Below are 19,621 nucleotides of genomic sequence, written 5' to 3'. Positions count from 1 at the left end.
TTCCGGTGAGGTGTATGGAGATTTTGCCCATTTCAAAATCATTTAAATTATTGTTGAGTTTTAAGAATTCTTTTTGATAACTCTTCTTAATAAGTTGTGTTGTCTACAGATATTTCTCCCAGTCTGTGACTGGTCTTCTGTTCTTTTGGTACTATCTTTTGAAGAATACAAATTTTTAATTTTAGGTCAACACATGAGATGCACTAGCTTGGCAAATTCTCCAATTACTCACCGTACAGGGGATGAAACTGAGACTCAAGTGGGCCATATCCTGTGCCGCAGGCCACCCTGTTAGACACTGACTGAGTCAGGATCTGTGTTCTGCCTACTTAATTCCCAAAATCAAACCTCGCCTTCTCCATGTGAGAGGTATTTCCCTCTGTTCCAGGAGGGTGGAGACATGGGGAATTATCTCTCCAGCCTTCTCTGTTCCTGCTTTTCACTTTATTATACAAAAAGCAACTCCACAAACTTCAGCCTCACAGACAGAGTCTGACAGAGGGACCAGAGATCTAGCTATAACTATGGGATGAAGCAGGGTCCTTGGGAACTCCTTTTCTCTTCCTTTGGCCCAAGGGAGGAAATTTGCTTGCTGTGTGTGCGAGTTCACCTTGGGTCTCTCCACCCATGTTTGCTTCTCCAGACCCTTCCTTCAGTGGGTCTTAGGGAGCCGGCCCAGGGGAAGGGGCTCTGCATGGGGCAACTGGCAGCATATGGCTTTTACACTCAGCTCTGTTGTTTTCCTTTCCCTGGGTTCAGGCTCCCTTTTGTGTCTAGGCTTCAACCCTCCACGGGGCAAAGATGAAAGACTGTTTCATCTTTTCCTATGTGTGAAGAGGAACAAAAGATGAATCTTCTCGGCTGCCTCGTATCATGGAGCCATGGGAACCCTGCAGGAGAACAGAGCATGGATTATAGATAAAGCTTAAATCCATTTTTGCAGGAATTAGGCAGCTTACAAATGAAAGCAATATCTGTGTTTGGACAATGACTATCTTGGGGCCCAATGGCTTTAATGAAATTCTATAGATCAAAAATCTTTCGAATCCTCCGAGGCAAGAATGGACAAGCTGACCTCTGCTCTGCTGGATCCCAGGAACCACAGTGGACAGTGACTGGGAGGGGCAAGGGAGGAATGCTCCCTGGGGGTTGATGGGCAGGCTGACCTCACAAGAGGTGCAGCCCCATCGTGGGGAGTTTATTAGGCTCAGGAGCGGGGAGATACCTTTGCCTCTACTTCTCTTGTGTATGTGCAAAGAGGGAAGGAAGTGGGCCAGCAGTTCTTAAAGGGTAGGATAGGTCCCTGGGGTCCAGAGACCCTTTCAGGGAGTCTCCAAAGTCAAAACTATTACCCTCTTGCCATTTTCCATTTTTACTTTATTCTCTTAGGAGCACATAGTGGTGTTGTGTGGAGTCTTGTTTGGAAGGAATCTGGTGGAAGATCCACCTCAACTCCCCTCCCCTATCTCTTTCCCTTAACCCACCCCTTCAAAGCCCACCAAACACAGCTCCTCCCCCAGAGAGGCTCAAGACCACTCCCACAGGGTATGTAAGCGGCATCTCCGAAAACAGACATGTGTTTCTTCTGGTCTTGCATCCTAGTCTCCTCTCTGCAGGCCCTGGAATCGCCCCGGAGTGCTTTACCCATTAAACCTGGGCTTTCCAATTTGGTCTGATTCGTTTTGTTGCCATGGCGGAGAAGCCTTCAGGAGGCCTAAAACTTATCATCCATGACCTGTGATGTCACAATAGATAGCAGAAGTTGGAGAGAGAATCAGGCCAGACACGAATGAGATGCACAAAAAACAAACAAATCAAACCTTCTTACTGAATTTTAAATTACAGTTATTTTTTGTAAAATGGGTAGTTTACAGTGTCAGTTTATTACAGTGGTGATTTATATACCGGGTGTAGTTTTATAAAGGAATTTTTAAGTTTCAGAGTTTTAACTTTTCTTCCTTTCTCTCATGATTGCTTGGTTGAGAATCAAACCCAGTGCCTTGCATATGCGAGACAAACAGTTTCCTAGTGAGCTATGCTGCCAGTCCCAGAGTTTCTATGTCTAATATCATACATAGAAATACAGAGAACACTCATCCACAAGTATTCTCTGGAGCACTACTGAAGTTACCTCGCGTACGGCACACTCATGTCATTAGTGTCTCTGGGCTAGATTATGTATCCTCATTTGACTGCTACAGAATAAATGAATGGGTTCCGATTTTTAGTTAGACTATTTAAAATTTCAAATTTAGTCTAAGAATGTATATTTTAATTAAATTCATACACTTGCAAGTGAAAAAAGAACTCTCACTTATGAGTTGGGGAAATAACTTTTATGTACTCATATTTCAGAAGTATTGTATTTCTGAATCCGGTTTTTACTATATGTCTTCTTAAAGCCTTCAATGCGAACTTTAAGGCATTGTGAATCTCTGTAGGAAAGACACCACATTGCACTTTCTAGACTTATGTAGTCATAAGCCTTCTCTTAGGGATGTTGGATAGATCCAAGGGTGTAAGGAGCACACTTTGGGAAAATGCTGAACTTGGCAAAAGAATGAGCAGGTCTCCTGAGGCACCTGCCACTGATTAGTATCCAGAGGTTTATAGAAAAGTCTTGGTAGTTACTTTTCTATTGCTCTGACAAAGTCATGACCAAAGCAACTTATAGACGGAAGCACTTCATGTGGGGCTCATGGTTCCTGAGGGTTAGAGTGTCCATGACCATCATAGCGGCAGAGAACATGACAACAGGCAGGCATGATGCTGGAGCTGGAGCTGAGAGCTTATATATGATCCAAAAGCATGAGGCAGAGAGAGAGAGAGAGAGAGAGAGAGAGAGAGAGAGAGAGAGAGAGAGAGAGAGAGTTCACTAACTAGGAACGTTATAGGCTTTTGAGACCCTAAAGCCCACCCTCAGTGACACACCTCCTTCAACAAGGCCACACCTCCTAATCCTTTCTAAACAGTTCCACCAACTGGGGACCATGTATTCAGGTAGATGAACCTATGAGAGTTATTTTCATTTAAACCACCACAGCAAGGGACCAACAGGGCTGGTTGTACCCTGTAGTAGTCTGTGAATGTGTAGGTGTGATTTCAGTGGGGAGTGGTATAGACTAGGAAGCATCCACCCCAACCTGATGGTGAGTAGTGAAGCAGAGGGATAAGGGGGTAGAGAGTAGATTCTGAAGCTTTGAAGGGAGATGCAGACATGGAGGCTTTCTAGATTTGGTCAGAAGCGCAGGATCCTGGAGATGGTAGAGTAGAACTATTCATGAGACATCATGCTATAAGGGTTGGGAAGCTCTGTTTGACCTATTACCTTGGAGGAAACATCATTGGCAATCCCATCTTGGTCAGAAGAGCATGGAACATCATAAAGCTGCTGACAGGTCTCCTTGATCCTCCTTTCTGGTGCTTGCCAGGAGGCTGGTAGTTGCTAAACTGATATGTAACACCCTGACGCTCTGTCACTGGGGTAGGTTTTCTTAAATTCTCTTTGCTGGTCTTCTCACCTCTGAATGAAGTCAAGACAGCAGAATTTTCTTCTCAATTTTCTTCTCACCCTGCTGAGATAATCTATGTGAAGATCTTGTTTATTGTTTCTTGGGAGCCACTGGGCTAGAGGGGAACCCACTCCCTTGTGTTTTCTGCCCGTGTATAAGAACTGATAGGCTGATAGAAACGTGTACTGATAGGATGGCTGTGGGAAGCCCTCCCCTCTGATCCCTCTTGTGGACTCTGCTTGGTTGGGAAGTGTACTATCTAGTTTTATGTCAATTTGACACAAGCTATAGTCCTCAGAGAGAAGGGAACCTCAGTTGAGAAAATGCCTCTGTAATATTAGGCTGTTGGCAAATCTGTAGGGCATTTGTTTGTTTGTTTGTTTGTTTCGAGATAGGATTTCTCTGTGTAGTTTTGGTGCCTGTCATAGATCTTGCTCTGTAGACCATGCTGGCCTCGAACTCACAGAGATCCTCCTGGCTCTGCCTCCTGAGTGCTGGGATTAAAGGCGTGTGCCACCACTGCCCAGCTGGGCATTTTCTTAAGTAGTGATTGATGAGAGAGAGTCCAGTCTAATGTGAGTGAAGAACCCCTGAGCTGGTGGTCCTGGATTCTATAGAAGAGCAGACTGAGCAAGCCAGGAGGAGCACCCCTTCACAGCCTCTGCATCCACTCCTGCCTCTAGGTTCCTGCCCTGACTTTGATGATGAACAGTGATGTGGAAGTGTAAGCCAAATAAAGCCTTTCCTCCTCAAGTTGTTTTTGATCATGGTGTTTCATCATAGCAATAATAACCCTAACTAAGACAGAAGTTGGTACCAGGATCATGGGGTACTGCTGTGACAGGCCTGACCAGGTGTTTTTGGGAGGACTATGGAAGGACTTTGGAACTTTGGGCTGTGTGCTAATTTGAATGTAATTGACCCCCATAAGCTCATAGGGAGAGGCACTATTAGGAGGTGCGGCCTTGTTGAAGTAGGTGTGGCCTTGTTGGAGGAAGCGTGTCATTGTGGGGGTGGGCTTTGAGGTTTCCTATGCTCAAGCCACGCCCAGTGCCACAGTTCAGTTCCTGTTGTCTGCAGATCAAGATGTAGAACTCGTAAGTTCCTTCTCCAGCACCATGTCTGCCTGCATGCTGCCATGTCCTATCATGATGCTAACAGACTAAATCCCTGAAATCATAAGCCACAAAATTAAAATATTTCCCTTTATAAGAGTTGCCATGGTCATGGTGTCTTCAAAGCAATCAAAACCTTAACTTAGACAGACTGGAAAAGCCATTGAGTGTTCAAAGCTTCATGAGCTACTGTGAGAACTTGGAAGATTAGAGGATAGTGCTGAGAGCAGTGTAGATGATGGAGGCTTTCCTTGTGAAGTTTCAGAGGGAAGCAGAGACTATAGGGGCCATTTGATATTTCAGACTAGGAATCTGTGACTCTGGTCAGCTGAGGCTGAGGCATCAGATATAATTAACAAGATACCAGAACCACTGAAGTAAATTGTTACTTTTTCCGGGACAATGCATGCTGGTCAGCTGGAGCTGAGAAATTAGCAGCGATTAAGAAGAGACCAGCATCCACGAGGTGAACTCTGGAAAGTGTTTCTTCAGGGTCAGCACACAGAAGCTGTGTTCCAGAGGCCAGCAAGGTGATACCTCATGCTGGCAGCTGAACTTCATAGTGTGAGTCACCCAGGTGGTACTGGTTATGAAGGCCATGGAGAGCAGCTGGGGCTTGGCACTGTGTGGCAGGACTGGAGTTCCTGAAGAGTGCCCAGGAGCGGCTGTTGGTGAGGTGCAGCCCAGTTGCAGCAGATTTCAGCATTTTGGAGATTCGAGTACCAAGGGCTGACCACCAAGGACACCAGAAGCAGTGGAGTAGATCCAGCCTGAGCCTAGGAGACAATCTGTGTGGGTTGCAGAGGGCAGAGCTGAAGACTTGACCTTTGGAGGAGCCCATAGATGTGAGTGAAACTGAGTTATTTACACCGCTACAGTTTGGTTTACTTTGATTGGATTGTGACTGTGGCCTGGCTCTTCTGTCTTAGAATAAGAAAACGTTTAACTTATTTTAATTTTACAGGAGCCCATAGTTGAGAGACTCTGAACTTTTAAACACATTTTTGGTTTTAGAGATTTTTAGCATTTTAGAGACTTTGAACTTTTAAGAGTTTGAATTTTTTTTTTTTTTTTTTCGAGACAGGGTTTCTCTGTGTAGCTTTGGAGCCTGTCCTGGAACTCACTCTGTAGCCCAGGCTGGCCTCGAATTCACAGAGATCTGCCTGCCTCTGCCTCCCAAGTGCTGGGATTAAAGGCGTGTGCCACCACTGCCCGGCAAGAGTTTGAATTTTTAAAGTGTGTGGGACATTTAAAAGTTGGATTGTTTTTATACAGTGATGTTGATATTAAGGTGTGATTTGGGGCATGAACAACAAAGGAAAGGTTATTGCTTAACAGTTATGTATTTGCATGTCTGGTAGACAAGGGGTCAATTGTGCTGGATAGTTTTATGTCAAGTGGGCACAAGCTATAATCATTGGAGAGGAGGGAGCCTCAATTCAGAAAATGCCTCTATAAGATCAGCAAGCCTGTAGAGCATTTTCTTAATTAGTGATTGATGGGGAGGGGAGGGCCCAGCCCATCGTGGGTGGTTCCATCTTTGAGCAGGTGGTCCTAGGTTCTATAAAAAAGCAAGCTGAAGAAGCCGTGAGAGCAAACCCAGTAAGCGGTCCTCTTCCATGGCCTCTGCATCAGCTTCTGCTTCCAGATTCCTGCTCAGTTTGAGGCCCTGCCCTGCCTTTGCTTGGTGGACTGTGATTCAGGGTATGTAAGTCAAGCCCTTCCCTCCCCAAGTTGCTTTTGGTCACTGGGTTTCATCATGGCACTAATAACCCAAGACGGGAGGTCAGCTCAGACTCACAGAGTGGGTTCGCTGGTCTCAGAGTCCACTTGGGGTTGGGAAGACAGAAGTGGGAAATCCACTTTCATTCTCAGGCTCAGTCATTCTCCCCAGAGAGTTCTCTGGAAGCTTTGGCCCGTGTGTCCCTTGCGTCTAGATATTGTAGGAGACAGAGTTGAAGTGATTCTTTCTCACTTGGGTTTTTGAGGACTGTGACTCTCTTGTCAGTCAGGATGCACACACCCACAGGCTTTAATCCTTCAATTCTTTGACCCAGGTTAGCAAGGTGGGATTTTTCCTTAGTATGCGCTAGCCCCAAGGCACTGGAGGAGAACCTCCCCCTTCTTTCCCACTCCCAGGGAAGAAGTCTGCTTTCCCTTTAGATATCTAGTTTGGTCTGTGTGCGCTAAAGAGGCAGGCCACAGGTTTGAGTGTGCTGAGCTTTTTGAAGACTCAGGTACAGCCCTGTTCTCATCACATGGTGGGGGGTTGCAGAGGGGTCCATGTGTTGGAAGATGTGTTGACTTTCTTTGTTGTGAGATGGCTTGGGAAGGATAGCTTAAATCAGAGCAAAACTCAGGCTTCTATAGATACCAGGGTGAGCTGAACTCATGCAACCAAGACGTCCAGCTGAATGACTTGAAGATCCCACCTTAAGAGATGGGTGTCAAGTGCTCTGGACTTCACCTGGCCAGCTGAGCCCTTGAACTTCCCTCAGCTCATCAGCTGGTCTCTTCTGATGCTGGAATGTGATGTGTCCCCACAGTTTCATGCTGATGATGGTCCGCAGATGCTGGTTCTCTTTTGGGAGGCGTGACCAAGCTGGAGGAAGTAGGTCCCTGAGAGTGTGGCTTTGACTGTTATACCTGTCCCTGGTCCCACCCCCCACCCTCTGCATTCTGGTCACCATGAGGTGAAAGGCTTCCTCTGCCACATGTGTTTCACTCCCACAGTGTTTTTCCCAAGTGTATGGGCGTCAAGGACTGTGGGCTGGATCATGTGAAACCACAAGATAAAAGGAACACCCCCTCCTGATGTTGTTGAAGACATTTGTTTACGGCATCCAAACGCCTGTCTAGTACACCTCCATGGCCTTGGAAAAGCAGTGAAGAGTAAAAATGTCCGTGAAGAAGATAAGAAAGAGTGTCTACATCTTCCAGAATGTCTGTAACATCCGAAATTCCTCTTTGGTGAATGAGCTGTTGCCAGGGATGATCCTTTCCCGTAACAGCTAGGCAGGCTAACCACACTTCTCCCAGTTGAGGTTGACAGCCCCATTCCCAAGTGGACCTGCCTAGTCTCCTGCCCGGGTCAATGTCCCAGGTGAGCTGCTTCTGGAGGCCGGACGGGGGCAGTGGATTTGGACAGGGCAGAGAACTCTCTTTTAGAAAGAAGTCTTACGCTACAGATCTTACACAGGTCCTTTGCTGGTTTTCTTTTTAAAACTGTTGACATGAGTTAATATGATATTTTCCTAGTTAGCTTTACTAAGGCAATGTTCCAACTGGTTTGCATTCTTGAAGCCTCATTAGGTTGGGAAGCTAGAGGAGACTCCTGTCTGATACGAGGGGTGGCCAAGGGTTTAGGCTGGCATTGACTTAGAAAACACAGGGTCCAAAGGTGACACTCTTCAGCTTTCCCAGGGGAAGGCTCACTAGGCAGAAAGTTCAGACTTCAAACCTTGGTTGGTGTGACCCTGAGCCACCTGTTAGACATCTGAGGGCAACTTTCTCTTCTCTCAGAACCATGCTGGGATTTTTGTAAGTGGAATAATGTGGTTCGAGCCCATGACACAGTCCTTGACACCCGAGAGCCTAGAAAATGCTCAGTGAGGGGGTGTTGATATTTTTATTATGAGGAGACCAGCTGCCTGCCATTTATGTCGTCCTCACCCCTAAGCAGTGGCAGGAACCCGGTGTGGCTCCCTGCTGCCTCTCATTCTCTACCCTCCTCTTGAACTCAGTTTCCTGGGTTTCTCCTTCGTGCGGACCCTGCCAGGCTCACAGGTTCCTTAGCGCCTTTGCTTTAAATAAAACCAACGTTTAGTTCAAGTTTCCCTGTCTTCTCTGAGGCTGTCCTTACAGCTCACCCCAGACTTGGCAGTAGGTCAAGGCTTGCACAGTCTATGAGGCAAAGGTAAACTCATCAGCTTCCCAGCTCCCCACAATGTCTAGAATATTGTAGAAGGATTCACCAGAAACAGAACTGAAGTGACTCTCCTGGGTGGCTGAGGACACAGGAACACACAGTCTCAGGCTTTAGGTGGTTACTCATGAGGTTCGGCACTGGCCACACATGATCCACCAGTATTTTTTTTTGAAACAAGATCTCTGTATGTAGCCCTGGTTGTTCTGGAACTCAGTATGTAGATGAGGCTGGCCTGAAACTCATAGAAATCCACCTGCCTCTGTCTCTCAAGTGCTGGGATTAAAGACATGTGCCACCACACCCGGCTGTACCATTATTTTTATCGTTGCTGTGGAACCCTTGCTCAGATGATCTTTTATGGGCACGGGATGTGGAAGGTTCTACAGGATACAATGGATGAGGGGTCCAGGACCTTAACACCTGTGAGATTCTCCATGGTCGGAGACTGTATACCGCCATGAGGGTGGGGTTCCAAGCATGAATCTCTGATGGTTACTCATTTTCCTCCATTAATCTTTAAGCTATGAATTGCCTGGGGTTATTGCCTAAACTTGAGATTTTTAAAATCGTTTTGTTGTCTTTCATGTTTAGGAGAGATGGGTACAATGCCTTCTGCTCAACCATGAAATTGATACAACACAGGTTGGACCTTCCATTCATAGGAAAAGAGTAATAGCAGTACAGAAATCACCTCATTGTACCATTGGTAATCCTGGGCAGAGACTAAGAATACTTCTTCCTTCCATCCCTTATTTTCCTCACCAGTGGAACTGCTACATGAGTAGAACTGGCAAGGGGCCCAGGTAGAAAACTTTCCCTTATAGGTAGGGTGTCCGGTGAGATACATGGGTGGGGATTCCAGGGAAGTGATTTTTAAAGAGGCTGACTCACCTGGCAAACTTTACTTTTTCAATTTTTTCTACTTGACGCAGAATGTGTCTGTTTTAGTTGGAGTTCCAGAAGCCGGAAGGGAGACATGAGGGTAAAGGTACACGGGGATGGCAGGACAGAACTTTGATCTATGCAGACTTTGGTGGAGCCACCATATTAACTTTAGAATGCCTGGTCACCTCTGAATGTAGTGAAGACGAGATACAAAGGAGACACTTACAACTTGTCTTGTAGAACCAACTAGTTGTGTTAGCTTTCCGCCACCGTGGCATACCTGTGATAAACCAAGCTGAAATGAACAAAGAGGGTCTGGAGCGATGGCTCCAGAGGACCCATGTCTGGCAGCTCACAGCTGCCCATAATATTAGCTCTAGGGGATCTGATGCCCTCTTCTGTCCTCTGAAAGCACCAGCATACAGGTGGTGCGCGCGCACACACACACACACACACACACACACACACACACACACACACACACACTCACATATAAAAAATAAAATAAATATTTCTTTCTTGAAAAAGAAAGATTTATTTTGGTTTATAGTTTAAAGTTTTTTGCCCATGGTCAGTCGGCTCTGTTGTCTAGTTTCTGGTGGATTGGTGGCAACGCAGAGCATCTTGGGTGAGCGTATGGTAATGCAAACTCTTTACCTCATAGTGAACAAGAAGCAGAGAGAGAGGGGCTCTGGTCTCTCAACATCCCCTTCAAGGTCACTCCCTTAGTGACATAACTTCGGCCTACTCGGCTCTATATAGAGGTTTTACCACTTAGTAGGACTACAGGCTGGTGAGCAGGCTCTCCCCTCCGAGCCTTTGGGGAGCACTGAGGAGTTAAAACACAGCATTCTATCTTTGACCTCCAAAAGTGCATGCCTGTCTTGTCCCATTTCTGAGAGTTCCCAAAGTCTTAACTGTTTCAGTATTGTTGAAAATCCCAAGTCTCAATTTTCTCCTGAAACTCGGGGCAAATGAGCTGTGAGTGCCTATAAGAAATACTAGTAACATACTCAAATATACAAAGGCACCGGGTGGATCTTTGTTTCCACGTGGAAGGAATAGGAAGATAGAAAGATTAGGCTGATTGATGCAAGACCCAGCAAGGCCAGGCCCAGCCAGGCCAGGTCCAGCCAGGCCAGGCCCAGCAATGCAAGGCCAGGCAGGTCAAACATTAACTCCTGTAATAGTGTCTGGTGTCTGGGATACAGAGTGGCACGATATGAGTACCAAATGGTTTCCACAGGCCTGTCCTCACAACCCTCCTGACTGAAGCCTTTATGGCCTATTTCTTGGGCCCCTTTTCCTGGCCCAGGCTTCCCTGGTCAGATGGTCCACATTCCTGCTATCTCTCACTTCCAGAGGTCTCCAACGCAGCTGCTTTCACTTCAGGTTCAGACATTCCACGCTTGGGGTCTGCATGCAGCAGCAACTCTGAACCTGAGACTCAGGGCTTACTTAGCCTCCAAGTCCTTCCTTTGAAACCTAGTAAGCCTCTACTCCCCACAGCTCTTGTATTCTGCAAGCCTGTAGGATCAACATCATTGGCATGCCGCCTGAGTTTGCCACTCCAGTGAGCCACACAGCTGCAGTGCCTCCAGAGAAACCTGACGACTGAACATGGGGAAAATAAATCCCAAGGAAACTATCCAGGTAGCTCCATGCAGCAGGATGCTGCCGGGGTTTCGTTCAAGCTAATTCCCGAGCTGCCCTTAGGCATCTGTCCTGTTCTCTAAATGCAGAGTGTGGTACATCTTTCTCTTTTAACATCATGTTCCCGCTTCCACCCCCTCCTAGGTTGTTCACCCCCAAATTCCTGGTCCTTTTTCTTGAATTATTATTGATTATTGATATATATGTGAGTGAATAAGTATATGAATAACTTACTGAGTCTGTGTAGTGCTGCTTGTATGTATATATATGTATGTATGTGTATATATATGATGTATGTATATGTTTCTACAGCTGTCTACTTAGTATTAGCTAAGCTCAGGCTTATCCCTGAGGAAGATTCATTCTTTCTCTCTCTCTCAGCAGTCTTTGATGAAGAGCCTGTAACTCTTTGTCTAGGGGCAGAGCCCTGTGAGACTTTCCCCCATCTGCATTGGCTGGATCCCTTCCTGTTATCTCAGACTTTAGGGCCATCAAAATTCAATGCTCTCCATTCGTCCTCAGAAACCTGGGCACACCCGAACACTATCCTTCTCACTCCTGGAAAGGCGTATCAGCTCACTGGGATTGGTCTGGGACAGCCCCAGCCACTGAAGAATCCTAAAAAGAGACCCTAGAGGGCCTTCTTCCTCCCTGAAGTCCTTTTATTAGATTAGCACTGAGTGGGTATGGCAGCCTATCAAGGCACCGGGAGCCAAACACATTACATTTCATTGCCAGCAAACAAAGGCACATTTCAGGGGTGTTGCCTTCTGGGTAGTAAACAGTTACAAGAGATTTGTGTGGGGAGAATTGGATATTTCCCCTCTGATTTCAGAATAATACCTGTGACCCCGCATAAGCTGTGATTAATTTTATTTTCTGAGCCAATGCATCGGTCAACTCTGGAACGAGCTCTCCATCTATGAATAGAGAGCAAAAGAGTGCATCGTATCATTAAGTCTTTATCAAAATTCCCCTAACTGTTGGATGGGAGTTTAATAATGAAAAAGCTAGTTATGGCTTATGCAAACGATTATGACAGTACAGAATGTTTTTCAGTGATTTCAAGTTGGAATTAGGCAACGGCAATAGGCACAAACAGCCACTTAGGGGACACGCCAGCTGCTTCCAGAGAAGCTGCTGACATGAAAACAGGGGAAGGCACTAAAACAGACACAATTCAAGTCATCATTTGCTTGCTAAAAATTTCCTTTTTGTGTCTGCAGCCTTTGAGGAGGGTCCTGAGTGAGGGCATTCATAGTGTCAGCCAATCAGATCAAGCTGTCATGGGAATGAACAGCACTCTGCTGTCACAGGGTAAATCAAGATGGAGGTAAAACCAAGAGCTAGAGGGAGATGAAGAGGCCCAGGCTCTGCAGAGCTGTGTTCTCCAGGCTCTGAGGCCCAGTTCAGCTCTGGGCCTGCATCAACAAAGGGTAACTAAAAAGCTCTGTCTGTTGAAGCTGCTCTGGAATCCCCAAGCTCCTCTACCTCCCACGTCCTCTGAATTCCCTTTCCATTTGCACACCAATTAACAGTTCAGTTTGCTTCCTCCCCAACAAGGGTCTCCTTGACCAGAAGGAAAGCTCGCCCTTGGTTTCCAAGGACTTCACTGCTCTGTTTGCTTTCTGAGGACATCTCTCAGAAAGGGCTCTGCTCTCACACTCCTCCCCTGTGGTTGGGGGCACTCGGAGGCAGACGGGTGTTTATTTACACATCTCTTTGGATCATTAGGTAAAAGGGCTCCATGCTTCTCTCCTTTGGCAATGCTTTTAAACATAAGTCTGAGCCTTCTTAAATTACATTCTTGTCAACACACATAAATCTGTGCCATGGCAGCTTGTCCAAAAGCTGCCCCTATGGTGCTTTACACACACACATTTTCCAGAATTCTTTTTAAGTGTACCTTAGAAAGCAGCTGTTTTTTAAATGGGTTAGTGTACATAACAACAAAAAGATATTTTTTTTCTAGAAGCTTTGCATGAGAAACTAAGTGGCTACTTTGTTAAGGTTTGAAGTAAATTGCATTTTTCTTAACTCAGAAGAGACAAATAATTAAAACTTTAATTCATTGTCATTAAACCATGTCTCAGGCTATGTTATTTTTTTACTGACTATTGTTAATGTATTGGGGTAGCTTTATTAGCATATATTAATTATACATAACGACAGGTTTCACGATAATGTTTTCATACATGTACACACTTTGGATCATATTCATTCTTCATTCTTCTCCTTGTCCCTTCCACTTCAGCAGGTCCTTTCCCCACCCCCTCTCCCTTGTCCACTGAAGTTCTTTTGGGGTAACTACTGACATCATCTGATACACTGAAATGTAGCTCTGATGTGTATATTCTGAAGTCTTGCTGCACGTATGCACCTGGGTAACTGGCATCCCAATCAAGACTGAGAACATTTCCATCATCCCAGAGAGCTCTTGCCCATTCCTACCTCTGTGGACAACGTGGATCTCAACCCTATCGCCTTAAGGGAGTTTTTCCTGTTCTTGCATGGGAATCACTCGGCATGTTCGCGCTGCCAATCTCTTCCTCCTTTTGAACAACATGTTTTTTGGTATTTGTCCAGGTCATATTTGTGGCTCATTGTTTATTGTAGACTAATATTTTATGATAACAAATGTATGTTGCAATTTTTCCCACTCTTGGATAAAATTTGTGTTTATCCATTCTGCTGGTGGATAGTTGTGTTGCCTCCAGTTTTTGGCTATTAGGAATAATGTTACTATAAACAGTGCTACTCAAAATAAATTGAATAAATGAATGGCAATGGCCAAGTTTTCAAATGTTTTCCTCTGTAATCCAGTTTTATCATGGAAACAAAGCCACAATCTCAAGGAGGGACAAGAGTGTTGATTTAAGAGTATCACTGAGGCCTCATGATGCTAGGATCACACGGTGACAGATTTTGTTTCAATGGGCCTTTGTTAATAGACATGGCTCATAGAGTGAGTTCCCAGTCTAGCAGGAAGCATCATTCACAGTGGAGTGATCAGGATTCAACTTTCTCCCAGTGAGACTCATATGACATCATGGTGGACAAGATAGATTTGGGTACTTCTTACTTTTAATAGCTGTTCATTTAAAATATTTAATGTTGTTGTATGTATTGTGTGTACATGTGTGAACAGGTGTGCCACGGCAGGCATGTGGCAGTCAGAAATCCTTTCCTTCTACCTCCATGTGGGACTGAACTCAGGTTGTCCATTTGCCTGGCAAGCGCTTTATGTGCTGAACCAACCATCTTGCATGCCTTAAATATTCAATTTATGGTTACTTTTAACTTATGGATAATAATAGTTTCCTTTGGTAAATTTAAGGTAGTGATGAACAATGTCTAATAGACAGTATGTAGTTGGAATTCACAGGCCTGCATTTGCTACCAACATTTAGTTTGGACCACAGGGCTACACCTGCCTTGGTCACTTACTGGTGTGACCTTTAGTAATTTACTCGTTTGTTTCAGGGTTTATAATGTGGACTATCATACGCTGGCTATGAGGCTGAACTGACCATGTATGTGTAACCATCAGCACTTGGGGAATACTCAAAAACAGTATTTCTGAGCAAGAATCAGCAATCAGGTGGACAAACAATGGCCAGGGATTAATGATGGGGGTGCTGTGTGGTCATGATTTCCAATACTTAGGAGAAGCTTATGGTCTTCAAAGAATGTAACCTCAAACAAATGGGCATAGGCAAAAATATGCTCTAGGGGGCTAGAGAGATGGCCCAGCAGTTAAAAGCACTTGTTCTTGCAAAGGACCTGGATTCTGTTCCTATTATCCACATAATGGCTCCCAGCCACCTGTAACTCTAGTTCCAAGGCATGTAATGCCTTCTCCTTACCTCTGTAGGCATTAGGCACATTACTGGCACACATACATACATGCCGGCTAAATACACACATACACACACACACACACACACACACACACACACACACACACACACACACACGCACGCAGAAAAGTCTCATGGATTTCCAAGTTTAAGATAGTTTTCTGTGACAATACTCCACACTCACTGCTCTTTCCCAGGCAAACTCTATATCCTGACATCGAAGTCTTAATGCTTTGGCTGTAGGGCTGGACGGTGTCCAGGAAATGAACGGTCTGTGCATGTCTGCACTGCACACCTACCCAGCGAGCTTGTGAGCAAGGACTGAGGCTTGGTCCATACCATGTGTTCTGTTGGTCGTGGCCAGCTGGAACCTCACCTTGTGGAAGTTGCTCAGATGCCTCGAATGTGGAGTCAGGTGTAGAAGCCTTGGTCTAGATTTCTGAACTTGGCTCTGTTCAGGTCTTGTTCTCAGCTGACCCTGGCTCTGCAGAACCACACACCTCTTGCTGTGGGCTGATGCTATTTGGTAATATCAGGGCTGCAGCATGACTCAACAGTTTTAGTAGGTTGTGTTTATTCTCACTGCTGAATGGGGTTAGCCTATCTTTATGATCAATGATGCAGGTTTCTGCCTGCAATTTCTTTTTTCAAGCCACGAGTTAATAGATTTAAAGGCCTCAGATCTTCTGCCCAGTTCTCACCATGGCTCCAATGAGTTCTTCCCAACTGTGATCTGCATTAGTTGCAATATGGCCTTAAGTGCCAAAATAGTCACATAGTTGCTGTCAGTTATCTCTGGAGGCTCCAGGTTTTCCTACTCTTAGCAAACAGCCTTCACTTAAACCTAGATACCAAGGAACTGGGTTCAGGAACGTGAGATCAAATAGGCGTGATTTCCAAAATCTCTGTCAGTTTCTCAGGTACATCCAGTGACCTCTGTCATATAGAAGGCTGTTTCCTCTGTCCAGCCAGGGCACATGCAGCAGACAGCATGACTCTTAACAGCCATCTTAGATGTCCTTTGGAAAGCCTAAAGCTCAGAAAGGCTCACCATTCATTTGTAGACTTCAGCTATTTTCCTGCCTACACTTGGACCTGTTTTACTTTGAATCCTAACCTCGAGCTGTTTTCCACTCAGGAAAACACTGTTTCTTGGGTCTCTTTCTATAGTCACAATGCTGTAGAGTAGCATTGGAGCATGCCTACAGTGTCTGTGGGGATCCCCCAAGGCCATCTGTAATCCAACAAGTATTCAGCACAATAATTATTTAGAATTAGTGTTGGCTTATAACATTGATGCCAAGCAAACAAATGCCCAAGTGTCCATATGTAATGACTTAGTTCCAGAAAATGATGCTGTAAGTGGTCCTTGCCAATGAAGTATGGCCAGGATGCCAGATGTAACTTCCCTTAGGGGAAAAGAGATGTTAAATACACCTAGAAGGCTGAAACAAAGCAAAACCTGCTAAAACTGTAGAGTGTATCAAATTAAAACAAACAAAAACTCCAAGAAATACACAGACTAAGGTAAGTAAGTAAGGGAGCAGCCACATCTTCATTGTCCAGTGTGGCCCATCACAAAGGACTAAGTCTATTTTTCATATCCCACCCAGAAAAAGGGACCCAGAACACATTTTCCAGGATGAAATTTCCACATTTATTATTCTTCCATGTGCATAGAAAATGGCAGTGAAGTGTCCTGTGAAAGGCGGGATGAGCATGGCGCGGCTGTCACACTGAGGCCTGTGCTTCTGGTTCACTACGCACTGAGGACAGGATGCCAGAGTTTGTTGTCAACTGGAATAGTTCCCTGGGTTTCCCATTTGTGTTTCAGGCTGTCAGTTCCTCAAATCTCTTCTCAAACGACACACTGCATTACAAATGATGGCACTTAACCAATGTGGCATTTCCATATTTACACCAACAGAAGAAATTTTTACAAGACATAATAGCATACAATCTTGACATTTAGTAATAGCAATAAAACATGAAGGGCATCCATTTTATTATTTTTTTTTCTGTACAAACTATCTGAACATAACTTTATTCACATTAAAAAAATCATCTGTAATTTGATTTGACCTACACATACCCCATCTCATTTCACCCATTTCTCAAACCTCTCGACACATCACCCACACCTTCACCACTAGAATCTACATGTAATTAGACCTAACACCTACACAGAGCTCAGAAAGTCCTCTCCCAAGGGTTTCCTCACTTCCCTGAAAATTCCTCAAAAAGAAAAAACATACTCTTCACTCATTCCTTCCATTTCACTTTCACATTTCATCATCAAATCAGCAAGACGGACTTTTCACCTCAATCCAAGCAAAGTTAGAAAGATAGAGTTTCCAGGCAGGTGTCTTGATGCTACACCCAGGAGTCCGGGGACCCCGGGTACTGTTCGGCTCTGTAAGAAGGTCGTTTAGTGGAATAGAAGTCTACGTAATTTGTGGTTGATTTCAGTCCATACTGTGTTGAGTAATCAGTAGAAGCTGGAAAGTGAACTCGGTCATCAAAATAAGGGTCTTCATAGCTACGAGGAGACTGCAAGTACAATCTGTATGCATCCAAGGTCTTCCTGGAGGCGTCATCTTGATAGTACAGTTGTTGGTGCTGCTGGCAAGATGGAGAGGCAAATAAGCAAGAGCATTTTAAAACCACACATTTAAAGAACACTGATGTGGGCAAAGGGGAGAAGCTGTTTCAGGTGCACACCATGTTTACTCACAGTAGGGAGGATTTTCAATTATGTTTATAGGCAAGCTGGCTTTGTTTGCTCAAGTTCTGTCCTGAGGCCTCAGGAGAGCTTAGGCCCTCAGTGGGAGGTGGCATGGGATGTGGAGGAGCCTGTTAGATTCGGACCAAAAGAGGAAGCAGCTTTTGCACAGGAAAGTTAAGCTTATCATGGACAAACCCGAGTGCTGGGGATTTGATTTTAAATATTCAGATAACTGTAATTATAGGGTTGCATTTTAAAACATTTACTTCTTGATGAAGATTTGAATTCACCACTCAATTTTAAAAGACGTAATGTGGTTTGGTGAGTTCTGCTGTACAGTGTACTATTAGAGGATGAGAAATCTCAAGGCAGGAAGATAAAAAATTAGCAGAGACTTGGGAGCAAATACAATTCTGGAGGCAAGGACTTCCCCTGAAGTCCTCTGAAGAAGGCTAAGTGTCCCATGTGAGCATCCACACAGGGCGCCTGGTCCCCATTTCCTGTTGTGCTGTCTTAGCTTTGACCTCACCAGGATGCCCTCAAACGATCACAGCTCTTATGTGTGTGTGTGTCTTCCTGTTGCCCAAATCCCCCCAACTCAGTAAGATGTAAGAATTTCCCATCTAGGTATTGGCATCTGACTTAAACTCAGTCTAACATCTTGGTATTTCAGAGCTAAGAGTCTACGTGGCTAACTAACTCCTCTTTCAAAGGCAGTTAGATTTCTCTTGACTTCAAAAGAAATAGCATAAGCTGGGTGTGGCGGTGCAGGCCTGTAATCCTGCCTGCTCCTGAGACTGAAAAATGGAGGTTTGAGGTAGCTCAAAAGTTTGAGATCGGCAGGAACAACAGGAAGACCCAACCACAGAACAAAATCACCCCAAACTAGATTATTGAGGGAAATTCCTTTTTTCCTATTAAATAAAGATTATGGTATAGACGGGGGTCTTAGAACACCCTTATTTGGAAGGACACAATGTAGTCCTGGCTGGGAAACCCTTGTCTTGTGGTTGAAAGGGGTGCATGTGGCTGTATAGTCTTAGGGGACAGCTCGAGAAGGCCCTCCTGGAAGCAGAGTCCCCTCATAAATGGGCTGCAGCCTCAGAGATTTTAAACCATGGAGCCTGGATGAGGAGGAAGTCATGGTGACGAAGGATGAAGTGTCCAGACAGAACAGTGAGGGTGTGAGGTGTGCTCGCCAACTCTGCCTCACCCAAAGATGGAAGACTTGACTTTCTAGGTTAACGGAAAGGGGAAAAGTGGAGAGGGAATCTACTGGACAAAGAGCGTGCACCAGAGCTTTCTCGCATCCCCAGAGGCATGGAGCCTCAGAGCACTGAAGGAAACAATTATCTAACCATGCGCAGGTCTGAGGAGCAAAGCCCCTCGGGGGGAAGCTCCTTGGGTCTTGTTTGAGGCCCAGCTTTCACCAGTGGCCCCTTACTGCGTGACTGCTAACCAGCCTTCTGGACAAATGACATTGCAAATTCACCTGTAGCCGTCTATTTTGCTCTCTTGCTGGTGAGGAATAGGAACTGATGTAAATTGGTGAAGGTTTGCTGGAGCCTGTAAGAAAATAGTTTATTCAATTAAAACTAATGTTTATTACACTGGTCCACCAGGTTGTGTGGGTCCTGCCTTCCCTAGTGCCAGGGTAGGCAGAAGGGAAGCAGTCCAGACTCCCTGGATCTGGAGGGTACATCTCAGGCCTGGGAGACTAGCAATGAAAACAGGCCAAGTGTGTGTGGCACAAGAAGCTTGTGAATGCAGAGCCCATCCAGAGAGGGGCCGCCTCAAGCTCTGTTCAGTCTCGGGGGTTTCTGTAGTTGCCTTTGAGCAGTAGCATGGCTCCCTGTGCTGGGCTGAGGAACATCACTCTTCCAGGGCCCTGAGCCACAGTGTGGATCAGAGAGATGGGAAATGTAACATTAGAATGCACTTCG

At 45.3% G+C, this 19,621-nt stretch overlaps 1 protein-coding gene across 16 annotated transcripts in view; it reads right to left on the bottom strand.

Annotated features, from left to right (window-relative positions):
* Positions 1–16,586: 16,586 nt before the first annotated feature.
* Pkp4 (plakophilin 4) overlaps positions 16,587–19,621 on the bottom strand; it is a 229,904-nt gene continuing 226,869 nt past the window's right edge. For 7 of the 16 annotated variants that reach the window (XM_052723816.1, XM_052723825.1, XM_052723819.1 and 4 more), the window contains 2 exons: positions 19,171–19,244; positions 16,587–17,575 (listed from right to left, as the gene is read on the bottom strand). In XM_052723816.1, coding sequence (XP_052579776.1) covers positions 17,327–17,575; positions 19,171–19,244 — 323 coding nt within the window. In that variant the 3' untranslated portion in view covers positions 16,587–17,326. The remainder of the gene's footprint in view (positions 17,576–19,170; positions 19,245–19,621) is intronic. The other 9 variants (XM_052723818.1, XM_052723826.1, XM_052723821.1 and 6 more) reach the window with 3 other exon arrangements.

This window comes from Peromyscus californicus, unplaced genomic scaffold (genome assembly GCF_007827085.1).
Source record: "Peromyscus californicus insignis strain IS unplaced genomic scaffold, ASM782708v3 Scaffold_7__1_contigs__length_154581171, whole genome shotgun sequence".
NCBI classification, from domain to species: Eukaryota; Metazoa; Chordata; class Mammalia; order Rodentia; family Cricetidae; genus Peromyscus; species Peromyscus californicus.
This window is presented reverse-complemented; position numbering and strand designations above follow the sequence as displayed.